Source organism: Lygodium microphyllum, chromosome 30, assembly GCF_053477565.2.
Source record: "Lygodium microphyllum isolate KBCC chromosome 30, Lygodium_microphyllum_v1.1.10, whole genome shotgun sequence".
In the NCBI taxonomy this organism is placed as follows: domain Eukaryota; kingdom Viridiplantae; phylum Streptophyta; class Polypodiopsida; order Schizaeales; family Lygodiaceae; genus Lygodium; species Lygodium microphyllum.
The window spans coordinates 26043815-26070233 of record NC_141164.1 but is presented as its reverse complement, the minus strand read 5'-3'; the positions used below and the strand labels follow the sequence as shown (position 1 = coordinate 26070233).

Below are 26419 nucleotides of genomic sequence, written 5' to 3'. Positions count from 1 at the left end.
AGCACAAAAATCAGCACTAGCACAAAGCTTTGGCTTGGCTTGCAATCAGGTGCCTCGGGCTCACCAAATCAAGAGACCCCGGTTCAAATCCCGGCAATGGAACCATGAAACCAGCCTTCCTTCTCGGATAGGGTGGTTTAACCTGATTAAGCACTTAATTACAGCAATCAGGAAATGAACATAAACTGAAATGCTCACTTTACCTTCATAATCTTGGACAGTGGACACCCTGTTGGCCCCAAAACTGGCGCCCCTTTCGGTATTTCTTTAATTTCAATTGCTAATAGATAAATTACAAGCTGAGATTTCATGATTTCCTTGGCTGATCCAAAGGCCCCTTGCTGTTCCAAAAATCAGCAAAGCATTCGGGCAAATTGCCCCTTGATTTTCACCCAAGACTTGCTCTAATGGAACCCCAATTGGTCAAGTGCTGCCCAAATTCACAATAGATGGGCTGGCATCTGAAGTCCTCACAATTACATGAATTTCTGATGCTGATTTTAGTGTACAATGCCTTTGAGTGATGGCACGGGTCCCAAGGTGGCTGCTAAACCCTAATTACTGCTGTAATTTAGGGTTTACAGCAGTAAACTCTCTGTTGTCCACCAAATTTGGCTATACTCTGCTACCAATGGCTGAAAATTACTGAGAATGCTTGAGCATAGACTGTAGGAGATGAGAGAATGTTGTAGAGAGAGAGAGAAAATCAGCTGAAAATCAAGAGACCCGGGTTCAAATCGGCTGGTGAGCCCTCCTCTTCTACCACCGCCTCTCTTGAGGCAGAAGAGAAAACTTGCTGCCCCGTCCTGTCGTGCCGCGGGATCAGTCGTCGTCGCCTCTCACAGCCAAATCTGATCACCTCCTCTCCCTCCACCAAGCTTCCGAATGGCTGCAAACAGCTTCCACCACCCTCCAATAGCCTTCACCCTAGTTACATGGGAAAGTTTTGCCAAGTGGCAGCCTTCCTAATGCATTTTCAGCCATTAAATTAATTTTTCAAAATTAATTAATTCTGAAAATTAATTTCAGCCCTTTTGATCCTGCCCAAAATTAAACATGCCCATTTGGAATGAAATTAGCTAGGCCATTTGCAACTTGGAGTGGTTCCCAACCTCTGTTGACCCTTAGACTAGCATTAATTAATTAATTAATGCTAGTCCCTAGTGTCACCACTGACACTTAATGGCCAGATAATTGTCCTAGGGTCCAACTTGGCACCAACTGACCACGAAAACCCAATTGGCATAACTTAATACAACTTTTGCCTTTAACACCCACTGCATCCTCGGGGTCCTTGGTCCGTTCCCATGAAATAATTGCCATGTGTATCACATGTGCTAAACAACCTCGCACATTTGATTAATAACTTAATCAAATGTTACTAGCAAGATTAAAGCATCTCAAAATTTCACGTCCCTGTGACACTTGCAATTGCTGAAATTTGCAGCGACTTGGAGTTATGGCATAAGACATTAGGCCATATGAGCCAAAAAGGACTTGATGCCCTTATCTCTTTGAAGAGGGTTGATGGAAAAGGCTCTAAACTTGATTTTTGTAATGAGTATCAATTTGGAAAGCAAATAAAAAATTCATTTTACTTTGGTGTCTTTTGTAAGTCCAATGTCTTGGACCTAGTGCATTTAATTGTCCTAGGGTCCAACTTGGCACCAACTGACCACGAAAACCCAATTGGCATAACTTAATACAACTTTTGCCTTTAACACCCACTGCATCCTCGGGGTCCTTGGTCCGTTCCCATGAAATAATTGCCATGTGCATCACATGTGCTAAACAACCTTGCACATTTGATTAATAACTTAATCAAATGTTACTAGCAAGATTAAAGCATCTCAAAATTTCACGTCCCTGTGACACTTGCAGTTGCTGAAATTTGCAGCGACTTGGAGTTATGGCATAAGACATTAGGCCATATGAGCCAAAAAGGACTTGATGCCCTTATCTCTTTGAAGAGGGTTGATGGAAAAGGCTCTAAACTTGATTTTTGTAATGAGTATCAATTTGGAAAGCAAATAAAAAATTCATTTTACTCTGGTGTCTTTTGTAAGTCCAATGTCTTGGACCTAGTGCATTTTGATGTATGTAGTATGCCCGTGAAATCATTGGGTGGTGCTGCATATTTTGTCTCTTGGTTGTTCCAAGAAGATTTGGGTGTACTTGCTGAAAAAGAAAAGTGAAGTGTTTGCTGTTTTTAAAACTTTTCATGCATTTGTGACCACTCAGACATGTAGAAATCTGAAATGCTTGAGAATTAATAATGGGGGTGAGTTCACATCGACTGAATTCAAGTCCTTTTGTGACTTGCATGGTATTAAGAGGGAGCTTGCAGCCCCTTACAGCCCTTCTTCAAATGGGGTGGCTGAAAGATATAACAGGACTTTATGTGAAAGAGTGTGGTGCATGCTGTCCACTGCTAATCTACCGCATGCGTTTTGGGGAGAGGCACTGAAAACTGCGGTTCACATTTGCAACCGCTCTCCAAATAGGTCCTCAAATAATGGCATCCCTGAGGAGGTTTGGTCTGGCAAATCGGCCTCATATGACCATTTTACGCATATTTGGTTGTGATGCTTTTGTGCATGTTAGGGATGAGGTGAGGAACAAACTTGACCCAAAATCCACCAAAGGCATCTTCATGGGCTATGGTAATGAGGGTGAATTTGGCTATAGAGTGTGGTTACCTCAGTCCAAGAAAATTATTCGCAGCCGTAATGTTGTGTTCAATGAGGCGAAATTGCTGAAAGCCACTTTAGCCTCTAATGAAGATCTGAAAAAGGTGAAGTTTCAGAGTTTGCAGCCACCTATTACTGCAGAAAATGAACCTCATGGTGCTGTACCACAAGCTGAAACTGATGACCAGCAGGTTATTTTTGAGCCAGATGATGATGGACAGCCAATAGAAGCACAAAGAGGTCATGGATAGCAAGATAGGCTTGTTGATTATGAAAATGCAAGTGCTGGAAATGAAAATGAAGGTGCTGTACAGCGTGAACAGCATGCTGAAAATGGTTTACAGCAGTCAATAAATGTTGAAAATAATATACCTCCAGATGTAGACCCAATTCCTGAAAATGTTGATCATTGGGTACAGAGGTCTACACGCGTAAGAAGGCAACCACATAGGTTTGACCCCTCCTTGCATTATGTGATACTTACAGATGAGGGTGAGCCTCTTACATACAAAAAGGCCAAGTCATGTGAGTTCAGCAGTAAGTGGGAGCTAGCTATGCAAGAAGAGATTAAACCTCTATATTCAAATGATACTTGGGATCTTGTGTCATTGCCCAAGGGAAGGAAGCCACTTCCAAACAAATGGGTGTACAAAGTCAAGACAGTTGATGGGAAACCCAAGTACAAGGCAAGGCTAGTTGCCAAAGGGTATGTACAAAAGGAAGGGATTGACTTCCAAGAGGTCTTCTCACCTGTTGTGAAGATGACCACTTTACGTGTGCTTTTTGCTCTTACTGCTGTTTTGGATTTAGAGCTGTATCAAATGAATGTAAAAACAGCTTTTTTGCATAGTGACATTGATGAGGAAATCTACATGAAACAGCCCGAGGGCTTTGTAGTTCTTGGAAAAGAGTAGATGGTGTATAAGCTAAAATGCAGCATGTATGGGCTGAAGCAAGCACCACGGCAGTGGTACAAAAAATTTGATACTTTTATGCTATCTCATGAGTTTACACGCAGCCATGCAGATCATTGTTTGTACATGAAAAAGGATACAAAAGGCAGCCCCATCGTACTTGTTTTGTATGTGGATGATATGTTACTAGCTGGGAAAAGAAAGACCAGCTTGGATGCTCTCAAAAATCAGCTGAAATCAGCTTTCTCCATGAAAGATTTGGGGAATGCAGAGCATATTTTGGGCATGAGGATTCGTAGAGATAAAATGCAGAAATTGCTATTTTTATCTCAAGAAAAGTACATTGGAAAGGTACTGGACAGATTTAACATGGCTGGAGATAAGCCTTTTGGGGTACCCTTACATCCTTATCTCAAGCTTAGCAAAACCAATAGTCTGAAAGATGACGTGAAAGCAAATGCTATGAAGGGAGTTCCTTATGCATCAGCTTGTGGGTCTTTTATGTATGCTATGGTTGCTACTCGTCCAGACATTGCTCATGCAATGGGAGTTGTTAGCAGGTTTATGTCAAATCCTGGCAAAGCACATTGGGAAGCTGTTAAGTGTATTCTTCGATACCTTAAGGGTACACAAAGGAAAAATATTTGCTATGGGCAGGGTGCACTTAGTTTGCAGGATTATTGTGATGCAGACATGGCAGGTGACTTGGACACTCGTAGGTCCACCAGCGGGTATGTCTTTATAGTTGCTGGTGGGGTTGTCCAGTTGGAGTGATTGAGTGAGAGAAACACCAAACGTTGATCACCAGAGTGTGAGGAGATTGCAGAGGATGATGCATGATGATGTGGGCAAAGCAGCAAAATGTAGCAGTAGAACACCATAGTAAAACGTGGCAGTAGAACGCCATAGTAGAATGCGGCAGTAAAATGCCGCAGTAAAGGAGCAAACAAGGTGATGGCAGTAGGCTTGGTGAAGGCTGGACTGCCACGTGGTGGGAGATTGATGGCTGAGATCTGTACAAAAGGGTGAGAAACTTGCACGGAAGGGATTAGATTGAATGGGGGCAGCCTGTCTATTCATAGGTGAGGATGGATCCTTCCAAATTAGGATTTCATAGAACTCTCTCAAGCCGCTCCCCGTTTTAGGGTTTTCATTAAATTAAGCTTAGGCTAATCAGCATGGAATGCATTTCTTAGCTTAACACCATGTGAGTCTTGCACAAAAACTAGCCTCCACAATCAGTGCAGGATACTCTTTAGAAGAGCACTGACTTTGATACCATGTGAAGATATGCTAGGGTTTTCACCAAGGGAACACAGCATGCACAACCAAGATTGAAACACAGAGACAAGCAAAACTCAAATCCTAAATGCAAAACACAAAAACTCAAAACTCAAACTCAGAGACAAACACAGAGAGAAGAGGCTGTGAAGTGAATGAATGTTGTAAATGAATGTAAAAGTGTATAGAATGCCCAAGGGTAGAGCAATGTAGTGTCAAAGAGTGACATCCACCGGAGACGGATCCCAAGTGTTGTGACCACCAATCGAGGTGTCGGAGTGCAGGAAACAACAAACACTGATCACTAGATTCTTTGGGAAGTGACGTGATTGTAGAGGATGATGCTTGATGATGAGGTGGCAGCAGAAAGCTACAAACGTAGGAGTAGAAGGGCTGCTTGGAGGAGGAAGGAGGTTGCCGATTGCCGTTAGGTAGGGTGAAGGTCAAATGCAAGCAATAGGAGGTTGCAGAAAGGTGTGGAAGATCACTGCTAACTATTGCTAGGTGGAGAAGTGTTCAAATGGAAGCTAGAGGAGGTAGATTGTGTGCGGGCAATGGCAGAAGAGTCCAAATGCATCAGGGAGGAGGGTGCTAGACAATAGGTGACAGCCAAGGAGGAAGGTGCTAGGCATTGCAAGGGCTGATGGAGTGGCAACAGTCACAGAGGTTGGACCACCACTTGGATGAAGGCTGATGGTTGAAATTTGCATACAAGGGTGAGAACCTGCACAAAAGGATAAGACTGAATGGTGGGCAGCGTGTCTGTTTATAGATGTTGAAGGGTACCCCAAAAATTATGGTTTTGGGGAACCACTAAAACTCACTCAAACCATGCATCAAATTTGTGTTTTTCATTAACTAAGCATGTTTTGGGGCTGTTTTAAGGATGCTAATCAGCTGTAAAGTGTGTTTTAGCTCAACAACCATGCCAAAAGAGGTACCCAAACTCCTCCACTAGCTAATGGTGTTGAACGGCAAGCCTAGGAAGGGGAGGGTAATTGTATATTTGGGGAACTTGTTATGAAGCATGAAGGTCTCGACTGTGAAGCCACTATACTATGGAACCAAATAAATAACTTCTTTGATGATAACGGTGGGAATTTGTCAATTAGCTCCGATGTTGCATCTGTGGAGGTGAGTTGAACCATGAACCTTGCCCCATTAGCACCACCTTTGCCATGTGTGAGGTGTTGATGTGCAAGGTGAAGTGGAGCCAATTTCGGAGTTGTGCCCGGGAGGGGGAGTGACCCATGGCCTATCCAAAGATTGCGGTCTCCTCTAGTTCCTTCTTAGTGGTGCGGACTAACTGGAGTCATTCCTCGTCAATGAGGATGGCACGAAGGCATTTGACTATGGAACATCCATCAAGCGCTTTGTGGCGATTTCCATTGCACATTCTTCAAGGTCCAACCCGAGTATGCTACTAGCTGTTGAGGGAGAATGCTGCTATAAGGGGGAGAGAGCAGCTTCTGTTTAGCTGATGGGAGCAATGGTAGTGGAGGGAAGCATTTGGGGGGGGGGGGATTAGATATTGGCGGGACAAGAAGAGGTGGGGGTGTGAATGGCTAGGCAATGCAGGTCCATAACCATGTAGTTGGGTTACCGATGCTAGATATGGACTGCAGCAGCTGGTGAGCACAGTGCAGATAGCGGTGCGGTGCAAATGGTTGGTAGGTGCTGTGTAACTGGTAGGCACTGGATGTGGGTGCAACAATGCAAATGGTGAGCGCAGGGGTAAAGGTGGCGGGTGCAAGTGGGGGTGGGAAAGTGGTGCAAGTAGTTCGGATGGCAGGTGCAAGGGCAGGGGAGGTGGGTGTAGGCTGGGGTAAGCATGGAGGAGGCTGGAAGTGTTGGTTGAAGGAACATGGGGTGGCAAGGCGGCTGTGTCAGGTGGCAAGGCAGCACACTGGGGATGGAACAACTTCATGTCAATCCATTGTCTATTTCAGTTTATGTTAATTAAATGCTTACTTTAAATTCCTGAATATCAGGTATTCCACCACCCTCTCCAATAAGGAAGGGTGGTTTCATCTGGACTTCAAGAAAGCATATGATATTGTTGATTGGGACTTTTTGGAGGGTATCATGGCCAAGTTACGCTTTCCTCAACAGTGGATTGGTGGGGTCTCAACACTTACAAGCTGGCTAGCAATAGTGTGATTATAGAATGCAGAAATGATAAGAGTTCTGTCTAGAGTGGTCACTTAGACAAGGCTGTCCTTTGGCTCCATACCTCTTCTTACTTATTTGCTTTGCTTGAAGAGTCAGCAAGTTGAGGAGTCTTAGGCTGTCTGTGTAGATGGAGGCAGAGTTGTTGGGCTCAAGTTATACAGATGACACAGCTTTATATGTGTGAGAATGATGTGTCGATGCTAGAGAGAGTGAGATTCACATTGAAGATGTTTTGGATGGCAGCATCTGCAAAAATCAACTTGCATAAGTCAATTGGTTTTCTTACAGATCCTGACTCTAGTACTGATTAGGGATTCACTTGGGTTTCAAACAGGTGAGTAGGAGGGCAGAAGATACCATGGGTTCCAAGTGGGACTCAACATCACAACAGCCCAGCACTTCGTGATTGTGTTGAATTCTTTTCAGTGGAAGCTGACCTATTGGAACATGGCTTATCTTTCCCTAATGGGCTGAGCTCTACTGGTCAAAGAGGTCTTAGTGGTGACAATCTGATATGTAGCTTCATGCTGGTGCTTCTCTCCATCTTGTGTTTCTTAGCTATGCCGCTTGGTCCAAAACTTCGTGGTCCAACTCGGATGGGTTCAAGGATTCCTAAGCCAAAGTAGCCTCGCAAACCATCATCAGACATTGCTCAGAGGGAGGCTTGGGATTATTGTAGCAAAGCTGAGCCCTTTTGGGCAAGTTGGTGGTTTGAGGGCTCATGCCAACTGGGGAGACTTGGAAGCTTCTTCTTCAAAAGGGCTCTAGGAGCATTGTCCTTATCTTGGAGGGGATTAGAGACCATCTCTAAGGTGGATCTTTGCTAAGACAATATCCACCCTCCCTAGATCCATATGTGTTAGAGACCATATCTTGGAGGAGATTAGAGACCATCTCTAACGTGGATCTTTGCAAAGCTTGTGAAATGTGTTAGAGCAGAGATTCATATGTTGTCAAGAGGAGATTGTTAAAAAGCAAGACATATGGAATTTGTTGGTTAGGAATAGAGACAACTTGCAGATTGGAGAGCGGGTACACATTACTGGGTTGTTTGGGAGGCAAAACATTAGGATTTGGAGAGATATTTAAAGGGGTGTAAACATGGAGGTCCTTTAGTAGGCAATGGGTAGTGGGTGCTGGATGGCTAGAGATTGATACAATGATCCCACAGGAGTGGCTTGCCTCCCTCACCAAGTGTAAGGGCTTTGTAGCTATACCATGGCATTGCTTCGAGAAATACCTATATACGGAGTAGTAATGACTTTGAGGCCTGCTTGGTTTTCACTCTATGTGTGATTCTCTATACGCAGTGGTAGTGAATGCTCAAATGTGCGTCACACGAGGGTGTAGTCCTAGGATGTATATATGTTGTACCGTTTCTTTGGTTGAATAATGTAAGAGCATACCTTGTCTCACATATCATGTTACTTTTCTGTGCCGTGTCGAGTGAGTGATTTAGTGCAGGTGCATTACACTTGGTATCAGAGCAACTCTTGCTCCGAGTTGAGGAGTGATCATGGAAGTAGGAGAGAAGATCCAGTGCCTTGAAATCGTGTTGTAACAACCCACATCGTATCGCCCCACATCATGTTGTTCCACGTCAAGTCGGTCTTCGTCGTGACGCCCTAGTGTGACAACCCAGCGTGAGCTACCAATTGAAGACGTGACATGGCTTCCCTGTGGTATAACTACCACCCAAAGGCAAAATGTGGCTTCCGTGTGGCAACAATCCTAGAGCTGAGGTGTGGCTCCCTCGTGATACACCATCTAGAGTTGAGGTGCAGCTTTCAACAACAACATGGAGGACAACGGAGAGAATGTATCCATCCCGGTGGTTAAAGAGAGGAAGAAGAGCGGAGGTCAAGAATGGCAAGAAGCCCAAGAAGAGAAAGTAGCTAGATTAGAGAGATAGTTAGAGGGTATGTCAAGCTTGTTATATTCAATTTGTAAGAGCATGCAAATAAAGGAAAAATAGGAGGAAAGAGAAGAAATTTTGAAGAAGAGCAAGGATACAGGGAGTGGATAAAACAACAATAAGAGGAAGAGACAAAACGCAAATTGCAAGAGGAGATAGATAGATTAGCAAATTGGTTAGCTATGGAGGAACCATCTAGGAGGTCTCAAGAGACGACGAAGGACAAAGAGAAGGAGTCCGAAGTAGGAGACAAGAAGTACAAGAAGAAAGACAAGAGACAAGGTAACAAGGATGGAGAAGAGAGTGAGAGTTCAAAAGATGACTATGGCAAGTTCAAGATGCCCTAGCCAACCAAGTATAAGGGAGAGAGCGACAGGTCGATTTTGAAAAAGTGGATAGATACTTGAAGTATGCTAGGATCACCAAAGAGAGAAAGGGAGCAGCGACAACCATCTACCTGGAAGAGGATGCCGCTAGTTGGTGCCTATTGAAGCAAGAGCAAGGATGCACCATCTTTGTCATGGGAGGAACTACAAGAGAAGCTCAAGGGTTACTTCATCTTGAAGATAGAAAAATTCAAGGTAGGGAATGAGTGGAGAAACCTTAAGCAAGCACAAGGGAAGATGAAGGAATATGTCGGCAAGTATAGGCAATTCATGCTACAACTCCCAAACATGGGCATAGATACAAAATTGCATGGATTCCTATTTGGCATGCAGGAGTGGGCCATAAGAGACATAGAGAGACAAGAACCAACGAGTTTGGCAGAGGCCATGAGGATAGCTGAAAGATTAGTAGATTTAGAAGGAAGGAGGACTGCTCAAGGGAGTCGAGCTAGATTCAACACCAACCTCACCACCAATTCTTGGACTCCAAGAACCAACCCCCCAAGAGGCCCATCTCCGAGATTAGAAGCCAAATCTCAAGAGTAACTCCAGCCACTTCATAGTTTGCCTTGGTATCAAGGGGGGCATTTGGAAGGTGGGAAAACAATCACTACAAATCAAATCCAACCACATCTTACGGGTCAGCAAGACCAAATACATCATGGTGGAGACCCAAGCCTCAAGCTTAGGAGTTAGATGTTTCAAGTGTGGGGGACTACACTAACAGAATAGATGTTCCATGGAAGACAACCTCAACAAATGGATCCAGAGTAATAGTCACAAGCGCTTATGGAGGAGAGGAGCCACAGCCCCCATGCATTTAAGAGATCCCCAATGGAAGTGAGGAGAGCCTAGATTATCCAAGAGTAGGGTTAGTTAGTGCATGCATGGAGGCATGAGTAGCAGTAGTGTGCCATGTGTATGTAAAGGGAAGAGTTAGCGAAACGGATCAAGTGACAAGCAATCATGGTGGATAGAGGAGTGACTCATAATTTTATCATACCAGAGTGTGCAATAAAACATGGGCTAGCAAAGAAAGTGAAGCAAGTGTTACCAGTGGAAACTGGGAAATGGAAGGCTAGGCTCAACTTTTTAGTGATACCCATGGATAACTTTGAAGTCCTTTTGGGTTTGGAGTTCTATGATAAGTATGTGATTGCAATGTTCAGCATTTCTACATCCCCAATAGTATAGAGTTAAAGGAGATCATCCTACATGAAGTGCATGACCAGAAACTAGGGGGGAGACAAAGGTCAAAGCAAGACACTAGAGGCCTTAAGGAAACAATTCTTTTGGACAAACATGAAGGGGGAGGTCATAGACTATGTCAAGACTTGTCTCACTTCCCAATTAGTGAAAGCTCCACGTATCAAACCGGCTAGCTTACTCCAACTAATGCCAGTGCCAAGCCACCCATGGGACATCATTAGCATAGATTCTATTGTCAAACTTCCAAAATTCCATGGTTATACCATCATCGTTGTAGTGGTGGACTATTTTTCCAAGCAAGCACACTTCTTACTGTCAAGCTACCATTGAATGCCAAGGAGGTAGCCTGCCTCTTCTCCACTCATGTCTTCAAGTTATATGGGCTACCCTTAGCCATTGTATCAGATCAAGATGGTCGCTTTATGAGTGACATGTGGAAGGAACTCTTCAAGGCTTTGGAAACACAACTCAGATTTTCCTCATCCTTCCATCCAAAGATAGATGGGCAAATAGAACAAGTGAAGCAAGATATTGAGGACTATCTCAGAAGCTATGCCTAGGTGGATTAGAAAGATTAGGCCTTGTATCTTGATGTGCTCGAGTTCTACTACAACAGCTTGATCTATTCAGCAACATGTTACACCCTCTTTGAGTTAGCAACAAAGAAAGAAGTCATCACACCATTGGTCTTAGTCTTAGGAGCTGCCAAAGCAGAAGATCAAGATGCACAAGATTTCTTAAGGAAACGGAGAGAGAAATGTAGCAAGCAAGCAAAGTTTGGAAAAGAGCAAAATCACCATGACCAAACAAGCCAACAAGTAGCGCAAAGTCATCCTATTTACTAAGGGAGACATGGTCCTTGTTAGTTCCAAGCATATATCCTTACCAAAGAATATAAGTTCTTAATTCAACCATCGATTCTATGGACCATACTGCATCACACAAGTTCTAAATGAGGTCACCTACAAGTTGGACCTACCAGAGAGTATTTGCATCCACAATGCATTTCATCCACGCCTTTTGCATAAGTTCTACCCTAACACCCAATTGGGGCGGCATGTTCCATTGCTTCATTCCAACAGCCCCTTTGAAGTAGAAGAAATCCTTTAGCGCTGGGAGACAAGGGTTACCTCGAGTATCTCGCCAATGCACCTTGAGTCATTTCTTACCTTAGTATAGGACTTTGAAGCATCCACTCCTTAAATGTAATTGAATCGAGGGTGGGTGGAACAAAAAACAACCAATTAAAACACAAAGTCTAGTGGGTAGACACTGGCCAACTTACTAGAAAAAGCTATGCTAAGACCCCCAAGTCAAAGTGCAGCAGGCATTGACCAACTTGATAAAAAAGGCTGTGTTAAGACCCTACTAATGAGTCGAGTCCTAGATCTGCAAACACTGACCAGCTTGCTAGCATGAAGTATATTAAGACCCCAAAATGAGTCAATAAACACCACCCTTAGATTGCTGAGGACAGCAATCCATTTTGCGGGGTGCGGCGTCATGAGGGTGTAGTCCTGGGATGTGCTTATGTTGTAGCGTTTCTTTGATTGAATAAAAGAAGAGTATACCTTACTCTCACATGTCACGTTACCTTTCTGTGCCTTGTTGAGTGAGTGATTGAGTGCAGGCGCATTACACCAAGAGCCCATGCAATTGGGCCTCTATTGGGAAGCCCAATTTTCACCATTGGGTATCCTTGTGTAGGTAGTAGGCAGAGTCAGAGACACCCCTGAGACACTTTCTTCAGTGTACAGGAGGGCATGATGGCTCAGCTTTCCTAAACCTTACTTGGGGGAGGATCTGAGCCGTGTGACTCTAAGGTAAGTCTTGGAAGCTTGACACATACATCACTTTGTATGATATCGAGTGGAGGCTATGGATCTAGGAGGTCCTTTGGTTGAGTTGGACTAGGATCCAAGAGAGCGGAGTTGGCTCACCTCATCAGTTTCATAGAAGGCGATAAGTGTCTTTGCCTATAGAGCATGGATTGGCAGGCATATTTTGGTGCAGGATGATATGGACTATGCCTCCACACGTAGTAGACATTGGGCGGAGAATAGTATCATGGACCCTTCCAGATGTAGTTCCTAGAGATGCCTATGTGATAGTTGGCAGCCAAGGAGGATCTCATACTTCTTATGGCTGGTGGCCCGTGGGAGTTAAGCAGTCGGTAGTTAGTTGGCTCAGATGTAGCAGGACGTTGTTTGCTAGTGTTACCCTTAGCGGCACTTGAAGACTTTAAAACACTATCTATGTTCCAAAGAGACTGCACATCTAGTATGGAGAGGAGCTTGCAGGCTCCTTTCCCTATGATGCGGAGGTGTATGATACAATCATCATTGAGGCTGGTTCATGTGTAGTTGTGGGCTTGGAGGATCTACCCAATGTACTGTGTTATGATCAATGGATGGGAGATTATTGGTAGCCTCATGGGGTGGCAGTGGGGACATTTAGAAGGGCTGCTGATCTTCAGCAGTGAGAGCATTTCAGTATATGTGACTTTGGCAGAGATTTATTTGTCCATCTTCATTTCCCAAAGGCCGGTAGGAGTAGCCTGTTGAGCACTTATTCTTTGTTGTATTTTCTTTTGAGCAATATCATCAGCCACACCTTCAAAAAACAAAATTCTGACTGGAAATTACTGGGAGACACAGTTGGACAGTTGCCAATGTCCAACTGTGTATATGTGACTTTGGCAGAGATTTATTTGTCCATCTTCATTTCCTAAAGGCCGGTAGGAGTAGCCTGTTGAGCACTTATTCTTTGTTGTATTTTCTTTTGAGCAATATCATCAGCCACACCTTCAATGCAAAAAACAAAATTCTGACTGGAAATTAATGGGAGAGACAGTTGGACAGTTGTCAATGTAGAGCACTTAAGGAGCCTCACATGGAAACTTCCCATTATCCATCTCTGTTTAAAGGGTAGAGACCACATAAATGGTTGTTTTCCCCCTTTCACCATGGAGGATGATTTAGGAATTGTTTTCCAGTGTAGTTGTCGCAATTATGCAGAAAATTCTCCCTTTAATCTACAATTAATGTACATATATTATTCAGTTGTGTAAATATGAGTTTTTTCCTATTTGATGTGGCAACTAAGCTTTTGCACAGCAATGATATATATATATATTTCTGAAATTGATGTTGCCATCCACAGATGAGCCTCCACCTCTGGAAGATATGTCTGAAGTTCTAACAAGATTGCATCTTGCAAGTAAAGGTTTACGGGGTGCTATTTCTTTCACGATTTAAGTGACCACATTATGTGATGGGACTTCTGTATGATACACCATTTGGTAGTATGTAACATTCCTTCCGATCTTCTTTGACAACTGGTCTCAAGGTCTGCTTTTATTCATAGACAGGACATGTTTCAAAGATGGGCCTGCCATAGCACACAGGAACGTTGACACAACCACTCTATCGGGTTTAGATGCATCCAACAAAGCAGGAAATCCATGTTTGTCTGAACCTTTTAAAAGAGGTTTCCTCAAGTCAAAATATGACGAGGAAAAGGCAAAGCTTAACAAAGGCAAACAAGCAATGCCTTTCTTGAAAGTAACTAAACAACCCAAATATGCAAAGATCAAAGATATTCCTGGTGTGTACCTTTGCTTCTTCATATTGTCAACAGAGAAACTCAAAGCAAAATTTAACTTTATGCTGTCTTCTAAACCAAAAAAGTGAACCCAGAAGCCAGCTGTACTATCTCATATTTGGGTGACGCTTCTTGTTTGAGCAAAGAAGAGGCAGTGGAGATGAAATTTTTAAACATCATTACAATTGTTGAACTAACTTGAAGGCACCAGGCTATTGAGCGAAAGCTCAACTCCACACTAACTTCATGATGATGGTATCTTAACTATCTTTTTAGTCCTTGCTGAGTTGTTCTCCTACAGATTTTCTGAAGGTGAAGTTGGAAGACACTCCGAGAGAGGCCCTCAGGAAAGAACTAGTTGGTAAGTTTCTTTTCAACTTAGAAGTGCTTTCTTATGCCTTTTTATGATGTATTCCATCGGAACTCCAAATTAAAATCATCCTTAGTGAATCTTTTGGTGTCATTCCTCTGCTCATTAGAACTGACTTATTCCCCCCAAAACCGTTATTTCTGTGTTAGGCATGCTAGAGCCAACAAAAGAGCTCGTGAAAGATGTGATGGATAATGAAGCCATCAAGGCTGGCTTGGAGGACCCTGAAGTAATGCATGCTGTTCAAGAAATAGCAGAAAATCCTGATTCAATGCAGAAGTACAGGAAAAACCTGAAGGTGAAGAACTTTTATTCCCAACTTGGTACCCTGATGGGTGAAAAAATACAAGCCCAAGAGGCGAAAAGGAAGCCTGAAGGTCCATAAGATCTGTTGAATGCTGGTATGAGAAAATAACTGTATCCAATATACTGACTTCCTAAAAGTAAAACAGTTGTGCATGCACAAAACCAGCCCCTTTGAAGAAGAGTCATATGCTTCTCCTTCTTAACAAAGAGACCTCATAGCATATGATCACTATTGTATTGTATGAGGCATTGATGCAATGACTGACACAAAAGGAGGAGCAGTTCTGTTAACTTGGTTACCCCAACACGGTTTCTGAAACTCTTGGCATGTCTATTAAAAAATTGTCAGATATACAGTTGGCCCTTTAGCCATTATGAAAAATCATAGGTATGATGCCTAAAACTAGAAGAGAAAAGCCATTTGGCTACTTTTAAGCACTATTCTACACATAGATTGTGCTAAGTAATGTTTGGATAACCTGAAGCCATGAAACAATAACATTGTAGATGACACAGTTTTTCCACCTAAATAACATGTTTTATGACCGATGTTTATCCCTAAATGCCACAAATAAAAAACTTGGCATTTTGGCAAACATGCAAAATGTAGATGGACAACTAAAAGGGTAGCCAAAAAAAGTCAAATACAGTTACTAAGCCTTGAAACATCAAAACTATCAATGTATAGTCACGTCCCAATTGTGACGAAAATTGTGTGAATAACCTCAAGCCATAGTTCGGTAACGCAAATTTTATCCATCTGCTGCCAAAAGCACTTGTTATATGACCCATCTAAGACTACATGACATAGATTGAAAACTTGGCCTTTTGGCTGACATGAATGGTGCCCAGTGCAGTGTAGTGCCTTGAGAATGTTCCCAAGATCCATGCTTCAACAATGCCATTAATCGTCAAGTCTTGGAAATTGAATCTTGCATTTGTTTAGCCATTGCACATGAAACAAGAACATGTGATGTTTCCACACATAGTTGAGGGATCTTGAGTCATCACACACCATGCTACCTATAGGGAGGTCTCCAATAAGAACCCTCTAGATAGAAAACTGACCTTGATATGAAATCTTGGATTTAAACCTGGCGAATTTACTCGGTTTCTTTCTAAACAAGGATTTATGCAGCCTATGTAGTAGTTTAGAAATAGCTTATACAACGAAGAAAACAGGTCCTACAAGGAAGTAACTAAGTTCTTAGTGCTTCACTTGAGGTAAGCCTATATATATAGTAAACTCAGCATGAAATGAGTGAAGAAAGCAAACAATATAGGCCTAAGAGGACAATCTTGCCTCGAAGAATGGGGAAGAGCATTCTCTTTACATGCCTCTCACCGAGTACGAGATGCATGCAATCTCGCCAAGTGATAGTATCAGTGACATTAGTAATTTATGGACAAGAAGCTGAAGCTACCATGGATTTTGCAACCAAAGGGCGCAAATGACATGGTCAGAGGTTTATCTGTGTCTAGTTAGACCTGTGACCATGTCTTGTATAGATGCTCTTGTATGATCCGATGCAGCTTTGTGAAGAATAAATCTATGCGACATGACTGATCTACATCTAAGCAACAAAAGAAACGTTCCGTCAACGAGCGATGAATGTGTTTGTGCGCACTAATGCTGCGATAACTCATTATGGAGGCATAATCAAAGCCGATACATGTAGTTCACAAAACATTTTATTTCATGGTGGCGCAATGGACGAGCCGAAGGTTTTGATGGTGCCGATGATGCTGTAGTTGATAACACCGAATGTTGCCCAGGCTAATGCTGCGTAGCATCTCATTCTTGTCGCCAAAGCCATACCGTAATCTTGGAAGGTGCTGCTGTTCACCACAGCAGGGGCGCGGCGCGCGATGTGGTGGGCACGCATTAGAAGAAACAACTGTAGAGAGTGCCATCAGTAAGAGAATGGTAGAGCATTTCCTCTGCTATTTAAATTTGCATTCGGTATTATATTATGCTCTTTAGAGACAATGCCCACTGAACACACACACACACACACACACACACAATCACTTTGATCACAATATGTAATGTCATGTGATGAAAAGAGTGAGGATACATTATGTAGCCATTGATTGATGGAATAACTTTTAAATCCTTAAGCCTTTAGTTGAATCATACCATAATGCTATACAATTTTCATCCTTAAGAGTAGGAAATAATATTATAAACCGTTTGTTACATTTAGAACTTAGTTCATACATATTCCAAATGATACATTATTTGGTTCCGTGGCATTTTTGGCGCTCTTCATAAAAACGATTCAACCAACTAGAATAACATGTTTTAATATTAGTAGCGTCAAAAGTTTGATCACTTATACATGACATTACTGATACAAGTCAAAAATTGAAAGGGCTTAGAAACGATAGAAATGATAACATGATTGTTTAACCTAGAAAAATGTTAGATAGATACATTTTCTTAATAACTTGGCTTAGTATAATCATGTCTGTTAACAAAGGGAAAAATATTATAGCATGATATAACCATTTATTGTTAAACCAAAATACTTCATGTCTAAGCAACTCGGACAACTATTGTAAATGATAGTGGCTAACATCACTAATAACTATCAGTATGTGAAAGTGGCTAGCATTGCCAATAATTCACAAAGAGAGAGAGAGAGAGAGAGAGAGAGAGAGAGAGGGGGCATCAATATCAAAAGAAATTACTCCAAAGACTTAATTGAACATAGGCATTAGAGGATGCAATTATTTGTGATTGTGTGATGTCTATGAGGTGTGTATCATTGTTAATAGTATACTTTGAGGTTTCATTTTATTTATAAAGTACTTTGTAACAAGGGACATTTCTACCATGTTCCAAAGATTTTAAGCTAAACAAATGGTTATACAAAAAAATTGACTTAAAAATAGTGCCTTGTAGAAAAGAATGTGTTTATTACAAACTTTTTTGTAGGATGTGGAAAAAATGAAAATTAATTACAAACATACCTTGATATCAATTTCCACATTTTATAATGTCTCTTTGTTTGTGCATGCATATTTGTTTGGGTGTGCCTTTTTGTAGTTCCTTGGTAGGGCCTTATTTCCTTGGTAGGTTGACAAGGCCCTAACCACCATGGACCCTCTCATGAACCCACCCCAAACCCCAACACACTGCCCCCCACCCCTCTCATTTTTCTAACAATAAGCATATCTTTTTCTCCAAAATAGTGCATGGAGAAGCTCCAAATCTTGCTTCCAACTTCCACGTACGTAAAAAAAGGGATACATATGCTAGCTTTATGCCATGGTTATTTGTGTTGACTCGAGAGTAATTGGGCTAACCTTAGAACTTGATAAGTGAGTGAAAAGGTTAGGAACACAATTAGTCAAGTTTGGGATTCTTCTTAGTACACTTTTTCAATTTGTGCCTTTTTCAAAATGAAACCTTAAGTCAATGTCCCTATGTTTTATATAGATATTGTGCTCTATCTACAGTATTAGATCGTGGTATGAGAATCATGGTGATTGTTTGGTTATTTAGATTATTCTCCATTTTATAGTTTGATTTTTTCTTTGGAGATACTTCAAAATTGCTTTACATGCTTCATTCCTTTATATTCAGGGACATCATATTTCTAACAATAAGCATATCTTTTTCTCCAAAATAGTGCATGGAGAAGCTCCAAATCTTGCTTCCAACTTCCACGTACGTAAAAAAAGGGATACATATGCTAGCTTTATGCCATGGTTATTTGTGTTGACTCAAGAGAGTAATTGGGCTAACCTTAGAACTTGATAAGTGAGTGAAAAGGTTAGGAACACAATTAGTCAAGTTTGGGATTCTTCTTAGTACACTTTTTCAATTTGTGCCTTTTTCAAAATGAAACCTTAAGTCAATGTCCCTATGTTTTATATAGATATTGTGCTCCATCTACAGTATTAGATCGTGGTATGAGAATCATGGTGATTGTTTGGTTATTTAGATTATTCTCCATTTTATAGTTTGATTTTTTCTTTAGAGATACTTCAAAATTGCTTTACATGCTTCATTCCTTTATATTCAGGGACATCAAATGCTATATGTGAGAAACACACATAATGCCATTTAGTATCCTTGGAAAATGTGACTTTTGTTGATTAAATTGGCATCGAAATTTGTGTATATTGATTTTAAATTTTACAATTATATTATTACTTGAGATAAGAGCCTCTTATTTGACATTCTCTATTCTAAGGCAAGTAAAGAATAAATTTGTTGAATGGCATGCAAGAGCTATGGAGCAAGAGCTCATCATTCTAACTGGCCAAAATTTTGGCCTATTGATTTGGAAAATCCCTTTGGTTTGCCAACGATCATTTTTTATAGCTCCAACGTGTGCATGCTAATGGATTTTTATCTAGTTGAAGATTTTCTTGGAAATGCTTGACAAACATATCTCATGTGAATGTATCCATGATCTGGTACTTTGTGACCAAGGGAGGATCAACCATTGATGGTAAATTGTAAGGAAGTAATTTGATGGTTGACATCCCAATTGCAAATTTGGTCTACATTTGTTTATGTAAAATATTCTTCATAAGCTTCTTATGTAAATATTAATTTGAACTAAGGCCACTTGGTACTCACTATAATTTTGGGCACATGAGTAAGTTTTGGGCCATGCTACCCCTCTCCCATTAAATATATTGTTTAAAAATAAACTCCAATAATTATGAGCCAAAGTTTGTTATTACCTTTGGTTCTCGATTATTAGCACCTCTAATACATGCATATAGCAAGTATATGTGTGCATGAATATTTACACCCACACCTACATCTCTATGCATGCATGTGTGTATCAATCAAAAATTAAATGCAAATGCTAAATCTTTATACATCTTGCCTAACTATGTATATAAGGTGTGACATTAGACATAGCCCTTTCATATTTTGTTAGTAAAAGGAAGAATATGTGCCACATAAAAAAACATGACCATAACCACAAGCTTTCGTGCGTTTGTATAAAGCTTAATTGATAATGAGAGGGGGATAGAGTGATACTAAAAGATGTATCGTTTGAAGGTTCTTTAAAAATGAATACTTAAGAAGTATGAATTTTTTGACACATAAAAGGCACCTGTAGTATTTGAAATTTGTATGACACTTCAAGTACTTAAAGAAATAATGCATCATTTGCTACATGCAAAGAGTGCTATTTACATTAATTTTATGAGCAAAAGGAAGTCGTCATGTGATAGCACAATTTCTTCCCTTTGCCCACAAAAAGGAAAAGTGAAGCATAGCCTTGCGAGCTTCATAAAGAATCCAGCTTCATGAAGTGTGTGGTTAGTGGGCCAGCTAGCTAGTATATATGATGCAAAAGTTTGAGTGTGCAATGGCATAAGCAGAGTCTCCCCCAAAATCCTTTTGCTCTCTCTCCACCTTATACCATGTGGCATAAGCATGTGTGTGTGTGTGTGTGTGTGTGAGCAACCACAAGTAGGCACACAGGTGAGCAATGATGGGGAATGACAATAGGTAGGCATATGGGTGGTGGGTGATGTATGACCATGGGCAGGCAGGTGTGGGTTGCACGCGACACCTTGACAAATGAAGTGCGACATATGGATGGGAGGCGAGTTACATACATGTGATGTACAGGAAGGGTGATGGGGCATGTAGGCAGTGGAGAGAGTGAGTGAGTGAGAGAGAGCAAGATCAACAAAAAATAGAAGTTATATTTATGTATATTTGTACATCTAGTCATTAATAATATAACTATTAAATTTTCATTATCATTATTAATATTATTAGCATATTAATAGTATGTATGACATAGTTATTAGATTAAGTATTAATTTTATTTATCTAATAATTAGATGTTAATGTAAGGTATTACATTGGGGTAAAAAAATGTCCAAAAAAAAAGAAAATGAAATTTACTAATTAGCGGATATGTTAGTAGGATAGACCCTTCAAATTTGGTCGTTCAGATGTGAGTTATGAGAAAATATATGGTTCATTTAAGAGCTCAACCATTAAATATACTTAGGGGTCACCTTTAAGCCATTATTCTTTGTTTTTGACTACTTAACAACTCTATTCTTAGATTTTTCCACCAAAATCATGTCCGGTTTTTTTTCGCAGTAATTTGAAAATATCATTCTCTCCTCTTCTCTTCTACTTCTACTTCTTGCTTCTCACAATAAATTATACTCTATCATAAATTCTCTCACCAAAATCCTATCTATTTCTTCCTCCATTTTCATTTAAAACATTTTTCTCTCCTCTCCGCCTTTATTCCTTCCTTCTCATATGATAGCTCTACTATAATGTCAACTAATAGCTCTTTGGAAAGTGCAAGAGCATGGAAGTATAAGTTCACTATTCAAATAGATCAATTGTATTCATCCTAGAGAAGCTTGTATCATGAAGCATTACTGGGCAAGGACAAGGTCAACAGATTATCATTAGGAGGAGGCATATTGATTTATGAACAAATAGAAATATTTATCGAGAGCATCCTTCTACTAATAAACATCTTCCATTTTTCAATGTTCACGACTTGATAAGATATGCTAGAGATATTTTTCTTGAGTATTCCATGAAGTTATACTTTGCATTTTATATACATACAACTATAATGCATAATATGAAAGAAGCCTTACTAATAGCTCATAAATTTACTTTTGAATTTAGCAAGAAGATTGACGATTTAAAAACTTATAACTAGTCATTGAGGGAGAAAATAGTACATTGCTAAGTTTGCTACTATGAATCAACAAATTCTAGGTGCTTTTGGGTCGCATGTTCATATTGAAGGGACAATGCCTTTAAGAAAGTGGAAAAAGGATGGATCTTAGGAAAGTACAAATTCGTGAAATATAAATACAAGTGATATACAATAGCTATTGTTTTTTAAATATGCAATACATATAGTATGGAAGAGCAACAGCCTTTGGAAACATGCCGTAGCCAAGGTATGGAAAAATCACACTACCAATCACATACATCATCTTGTCGGAGCACAAGCCATAGAGAGAAATTACAAAGAGTACTGCTCTTTTGGAGAAGCAAGACTTTGTGAGCATTAAATTGTACACCTCATCAGTAAGCTATCTCTTTTGAGAAGTTATTATGCAGTACATGGAAAACATATTCATCCATCATGGATAGTCCAATAACATTGTCCTTGGAAGCACTACCATTCCCCACGTACTATCTCCAATTAGGACCATTTGCATATGTAACAAAACTACAAATATAATGGTGTTCATGACTTTATAGTTTCACTTAATCTAATATTATCTTTTGGTTTTCATCACCTTTCAGGCATACTTGATCTACACAAAAAACTTTTGTATTTTTTGACTTGTACATAATCACTTTGTTCTCCTAGAAAGTTGGAAATTTCATGCCTCTTTTGAAGCTGGTTGTACTCCTCAACTTATATTAATAGCTCTTTGACCACCTCCAACTTTATTCATACAAGAGATAAGGCATAGATAAATAAATGAACATACCGTGTGAAATTTGAGTATCTAATTTAAGTAATCTCTCCCTAGAATGTCCTTAATTTCTCCTTATTATGTGAATTTTTGGTAATTTTTGAAGCCTTTTGGAGCAATTTTTTTGTGCTTTAAAATTTGTTTACATGTTTTTTGAATATTTTTTTCTCAAAAAAACCATAAAAGAAACATGACCCCTATATTGTATTGTTTCGGCATTTCTCTTATTTTGTTGATTTTTCTTCTAAATTCTCCTTCAAGCAAAAAAAATATTAAATTTGTCATTCCAAATTTTTGCTTCATTTTTCAATTTTTAAAATGAGATGGAACCCATAAATCACTCTTTTATGTCAATTTTCTATTTTTTTATTTCTTAGATTTATTTACTTTAAAAAGACATTTAAAATATTTTAAAAATATAAAAATAGCTCAAAAAGCTAAAAAATTTATTAAAAATCCCCCGAAACATGTAACATCTTGGAAAAATATTTGGGATTTTTTTGAAATTCTTGTTTTTTTGTAAAAAATAAAATAGTATATATTACATGGACTATCAAAATGGATATTATGCTTAATTTTCATGATTGGTACTTGAATGTCTTATTTGAGCATAATAATGACTTGTATTTTTACCCAATTGTAAGGACATATCTAAACTTGAGTGAGACCTTAACCGAATTCTAAATTATTGTAGGGACTTCCATAAATAGGATTTTTTCGAGTTTTAGCATTTTAGGACCTATTGTGGAAGTTGATTCCAAGAATCTTGTACACATACTAATTGAAAGCTTTCATGTGGAGAAGTCAACATTTTCAAGAAAATTTAGAGTGCTTTTACTCAATGGGTTCTATGCACAGGAGGTAGATTGTTCTCTTCATTTAAAGATATATATGCTGAACAAGTCTGTTGCATTCATTGTTTTGGATATTGTGAAGCATTCACTTAGAACTTGCCCATTACAGATGCTAAGGCTTTTGAAATTCTAAATATATCTGCAAAATTGTCTAAGGAAACCGAACGTGATATTGTAATAAGTATATTTATCATTGATTCACTCCTCTTAATGGAACTTTCAAAGACAAGATACAATATTTTAGCATTTTTTAATTCAAATGATAGTGTGAAAAACTATCACTTTTCTTTCTCTTATGTTGACACATAACTATAGTTTCAAAGCCTTTACTCATTTTGGTTTTTTAAAATATCTATTAACTGTAGTTTTCCTTTCTAAAGGGCATTGGACCTTAATTTATATTGATATATTTAAGAGAGTGGGAGAGGAGTTATCTTTATGAACTCTTTTTTTGGAATACATGGCCATGCCAAAATGTATTGTGTGTGTCTCTTTCTTATTCTTCTTATTCTATCTAGTAAAATTGTTTTTGTTTGTCAAAATTGTTGATTGGTTTTCTATTGCAATGGTAGTAAACTAGTTACAAGCTTCCTAGAGTGGACTTGTGAAGATATTTTTGATCCTAAAAAGCCATTCAAGTATCGCATACAATAGGTGCTGCATTAGAATGACTTCACTAGTTGTGGTTGGAGAGTTATTACAAATGTTTGCAAGACTAGATGCAAAATTGTTGAATCAAGAAGTGACCCAATCTTTTCCCTTTCTTCAAAATCAACTATCCAAGTGGAGCCAAAATCCCCTCCAAATGTACCAAAAGCAAGGACAAGACCAACATGATTGCCACAAAGAATAACACAACCAAATCCAAAGGGAAAGAAATGCCTAAGTACTCTCCATTAAAGTTCAATCCATTTGCTCTAAAGTCCAATGGAAGGCAAGGAGACAATCCATTGCAAATTCTCCTTGAAGTTTCAATTTTTAAAGAGACCAAGGAAATAATCCACTACAAAGAAATCTCTCATCTTTGAGGAAATTGTGGAAAAAGTCAACTACCCAAACAAGGTTTAGAAAGGAGAAGCTTAAGAGAAAAGGAAAGCTGATATTGTGTCATTTTGTATATTTATCGTAATAGTCCATGCCAAATGTAATTTTCATTTCAAACACACACACACACACACACACACACACACACACACACACACACACACACACACACACACACACACACACACACACACACACACACACACACACACACACACACACACACACACACACACACACACACACACACACACACACACACACGTAGACATTTTTGCAACTTGCATGATATAATAAAATCCTTTTTTAAAATGTAATAAGTTTTATTTTTGGTTTGTGAAATCATATTGAAAATTGTAGAAATTTCTACTCAAATGTTTCTTCACAATAATGCCAATGAGCAAGAACAAATTTTCGATTGTTTTTTTATTCCTAGTTTAGAAATTACAACAAGTGAGAGGTATACAACTTCTAGAAGGTAGAGAGCATTCAACTTTTTTTCAATGGTCTATAATACTAAACTTAAACTTATACTCAAAACTTTTGTTGTCTTGTCAAGAACTCTAGATTGCCCCTACCATCTTCTCATTATCCACTTGGGAGCAACTATGACATCCAATATTTCTATATGTTGGTAGAATATCTACAAAGGCTTTCCACAAGCTGTCGCTCAAAAAATGTCAATGGAAAAATATTTACAAATAATAATACAGTTTTTATTTCTCAAATTGATAGGGAAAAAAATATGTCTATAATTTGCATAAACACTTATAATGTGTTCGCAATAGAGAAACACATTTAGTTGGAGGCAACTACATATCCCTTAGCAATGTAAAGATGTTGAACCTGGTCAAACCATCCTTTAGCTGTAGCAGTATGTCCCTTCCAATGATATTTTACATCCTTTTGTTTTGGTTTTTCCACTTTGTGGGAGCCCTTGCAAGATGGCAAGATGGTAACCCAACCATTTACAGTAAATGTTTTGTTCTCCCAAGTTTTCTCTATGCTTTTGTTATAGATTATGCATGAGTTCATGGAATCAGAAGGATACCTCAAGGATGCCATGGTTTTCAAAAATGAAAGCCAAAATACTATCCAAAGAAAGGAACTCAAAGAAACTATCAAGAAGGAGAATCTGAGAGCTTAGATGAACATGCACAAAAAAGAAGTCTTGTAGTTAGATCTCTCAATTTTCAAAATATTAACTTTTGAGTCCTATCCTTAATATATCTTTTGACAACTTTTGTTAGTCAATAGAACCATTGGGACCACCAAAACATATTAGACTTCAGAGATTTTGGCTAGAAAAGAGAAAAGAATCACAAAATAGACTCTACTATCTTGAAAGCGGAGGAGACAATAATAACATATTCTTATATATGTGGCAACTCTTATTGGCTCTTTTCTTAATCTAGGAATTAAGAAATTACATTTTCTTGGAGTGTTTTTTACCCATCTATGTGTAATCGGTCAAGATTGTGGGAGAGAAGGAAGGAGTCTAACTTGTAGCTTTCTTGCTTGCACAATGGGGGAATACACACAAGGGTGGAGACTGAAAATAGTTTTCCTCTTCTTAGTTGTGTAAGCAAAAAAGAACTCTAGTACATAGAAATAGAAGAACCCTATATATGGGTCTCAAACCAAACTCAACTAACTAAGGTGGCATACTAACTGAGCCACAAACTAGAGTAGATAAGGATAGCTGTCATCTAGCTATTATTCATGGGCAGTGTACCAACCGCATCTGCAACTGACAAGTCGGTGACATAAATGCACAACGGTCACCCTAGCATATTACGAGTGGAGCTCGATATCTCAACACTCCCCCTCGAGCTCAATCGCAATTCATGCACACCAAGCAAGTCTCTAAACTTGCACAGCTTCTCTGCGCCCAATGCCTTCGTGAATATGTCAGCTACCTGATCCTCTATGCTGACATAAACTAGATCAATAAGACCTAGTAAAACCCTCTCTCGCACATAGTGATAATGCACCTCAATGTGCTTTGTTCTAGCATGATAGACTGGGTTATTTGCCAAGTGTATACTAATGTTGTCACAATAAATGACAACTGGCCCATCTGTAGGCTGATGCATATCATAAAGTAGCTTATGCAACCAAGCTACCTCACATGCAGCCATTGCTGCACCCCTGTACTCAGCCTCTGTGCTCGACAAGGCAACTGTAGGCTGTTTCTTGCTGGTCCAAGTGACTACA

General features: G+C 39.6%; 1 protein-coding gene across 2 annotated transcripts in view; it reads left to right on the top strand.

Annotated features, from left to right (window-relative positions):
- Positions 1-15137, top strand: part of LOC148009634 (uncharacterized) — a 41884-nt gene extending 26747 nt beyond the window's left edge. The window contains exons 3-6 of one of the 2 annotated variants that reach the window (XM_087672460.1): positions 13730-13792; positions 13934-14173; positions 14472-14531; positions 14690-15137. In XM_087672460.1, coding sequence (XP_087528586.1) covers positions 13730-13792; positions 13934-14173; positions 14472-14531; positions 14690-14925 — 599 coding nt within the window. In that variant the 3' untranslated portion in view covers positions 14926-15137. The remainder of the gene's footprint in view (positions 1-13729; positions 13793-13933; positions 14174-14471; positions 14532-14689) is intronic. The other variant, XM_087672461.1, reaches the window with a different exon arrangement.
- The last annotated feature ends 11282 nt before the right edge of the window (positions 15138-26419 follow it).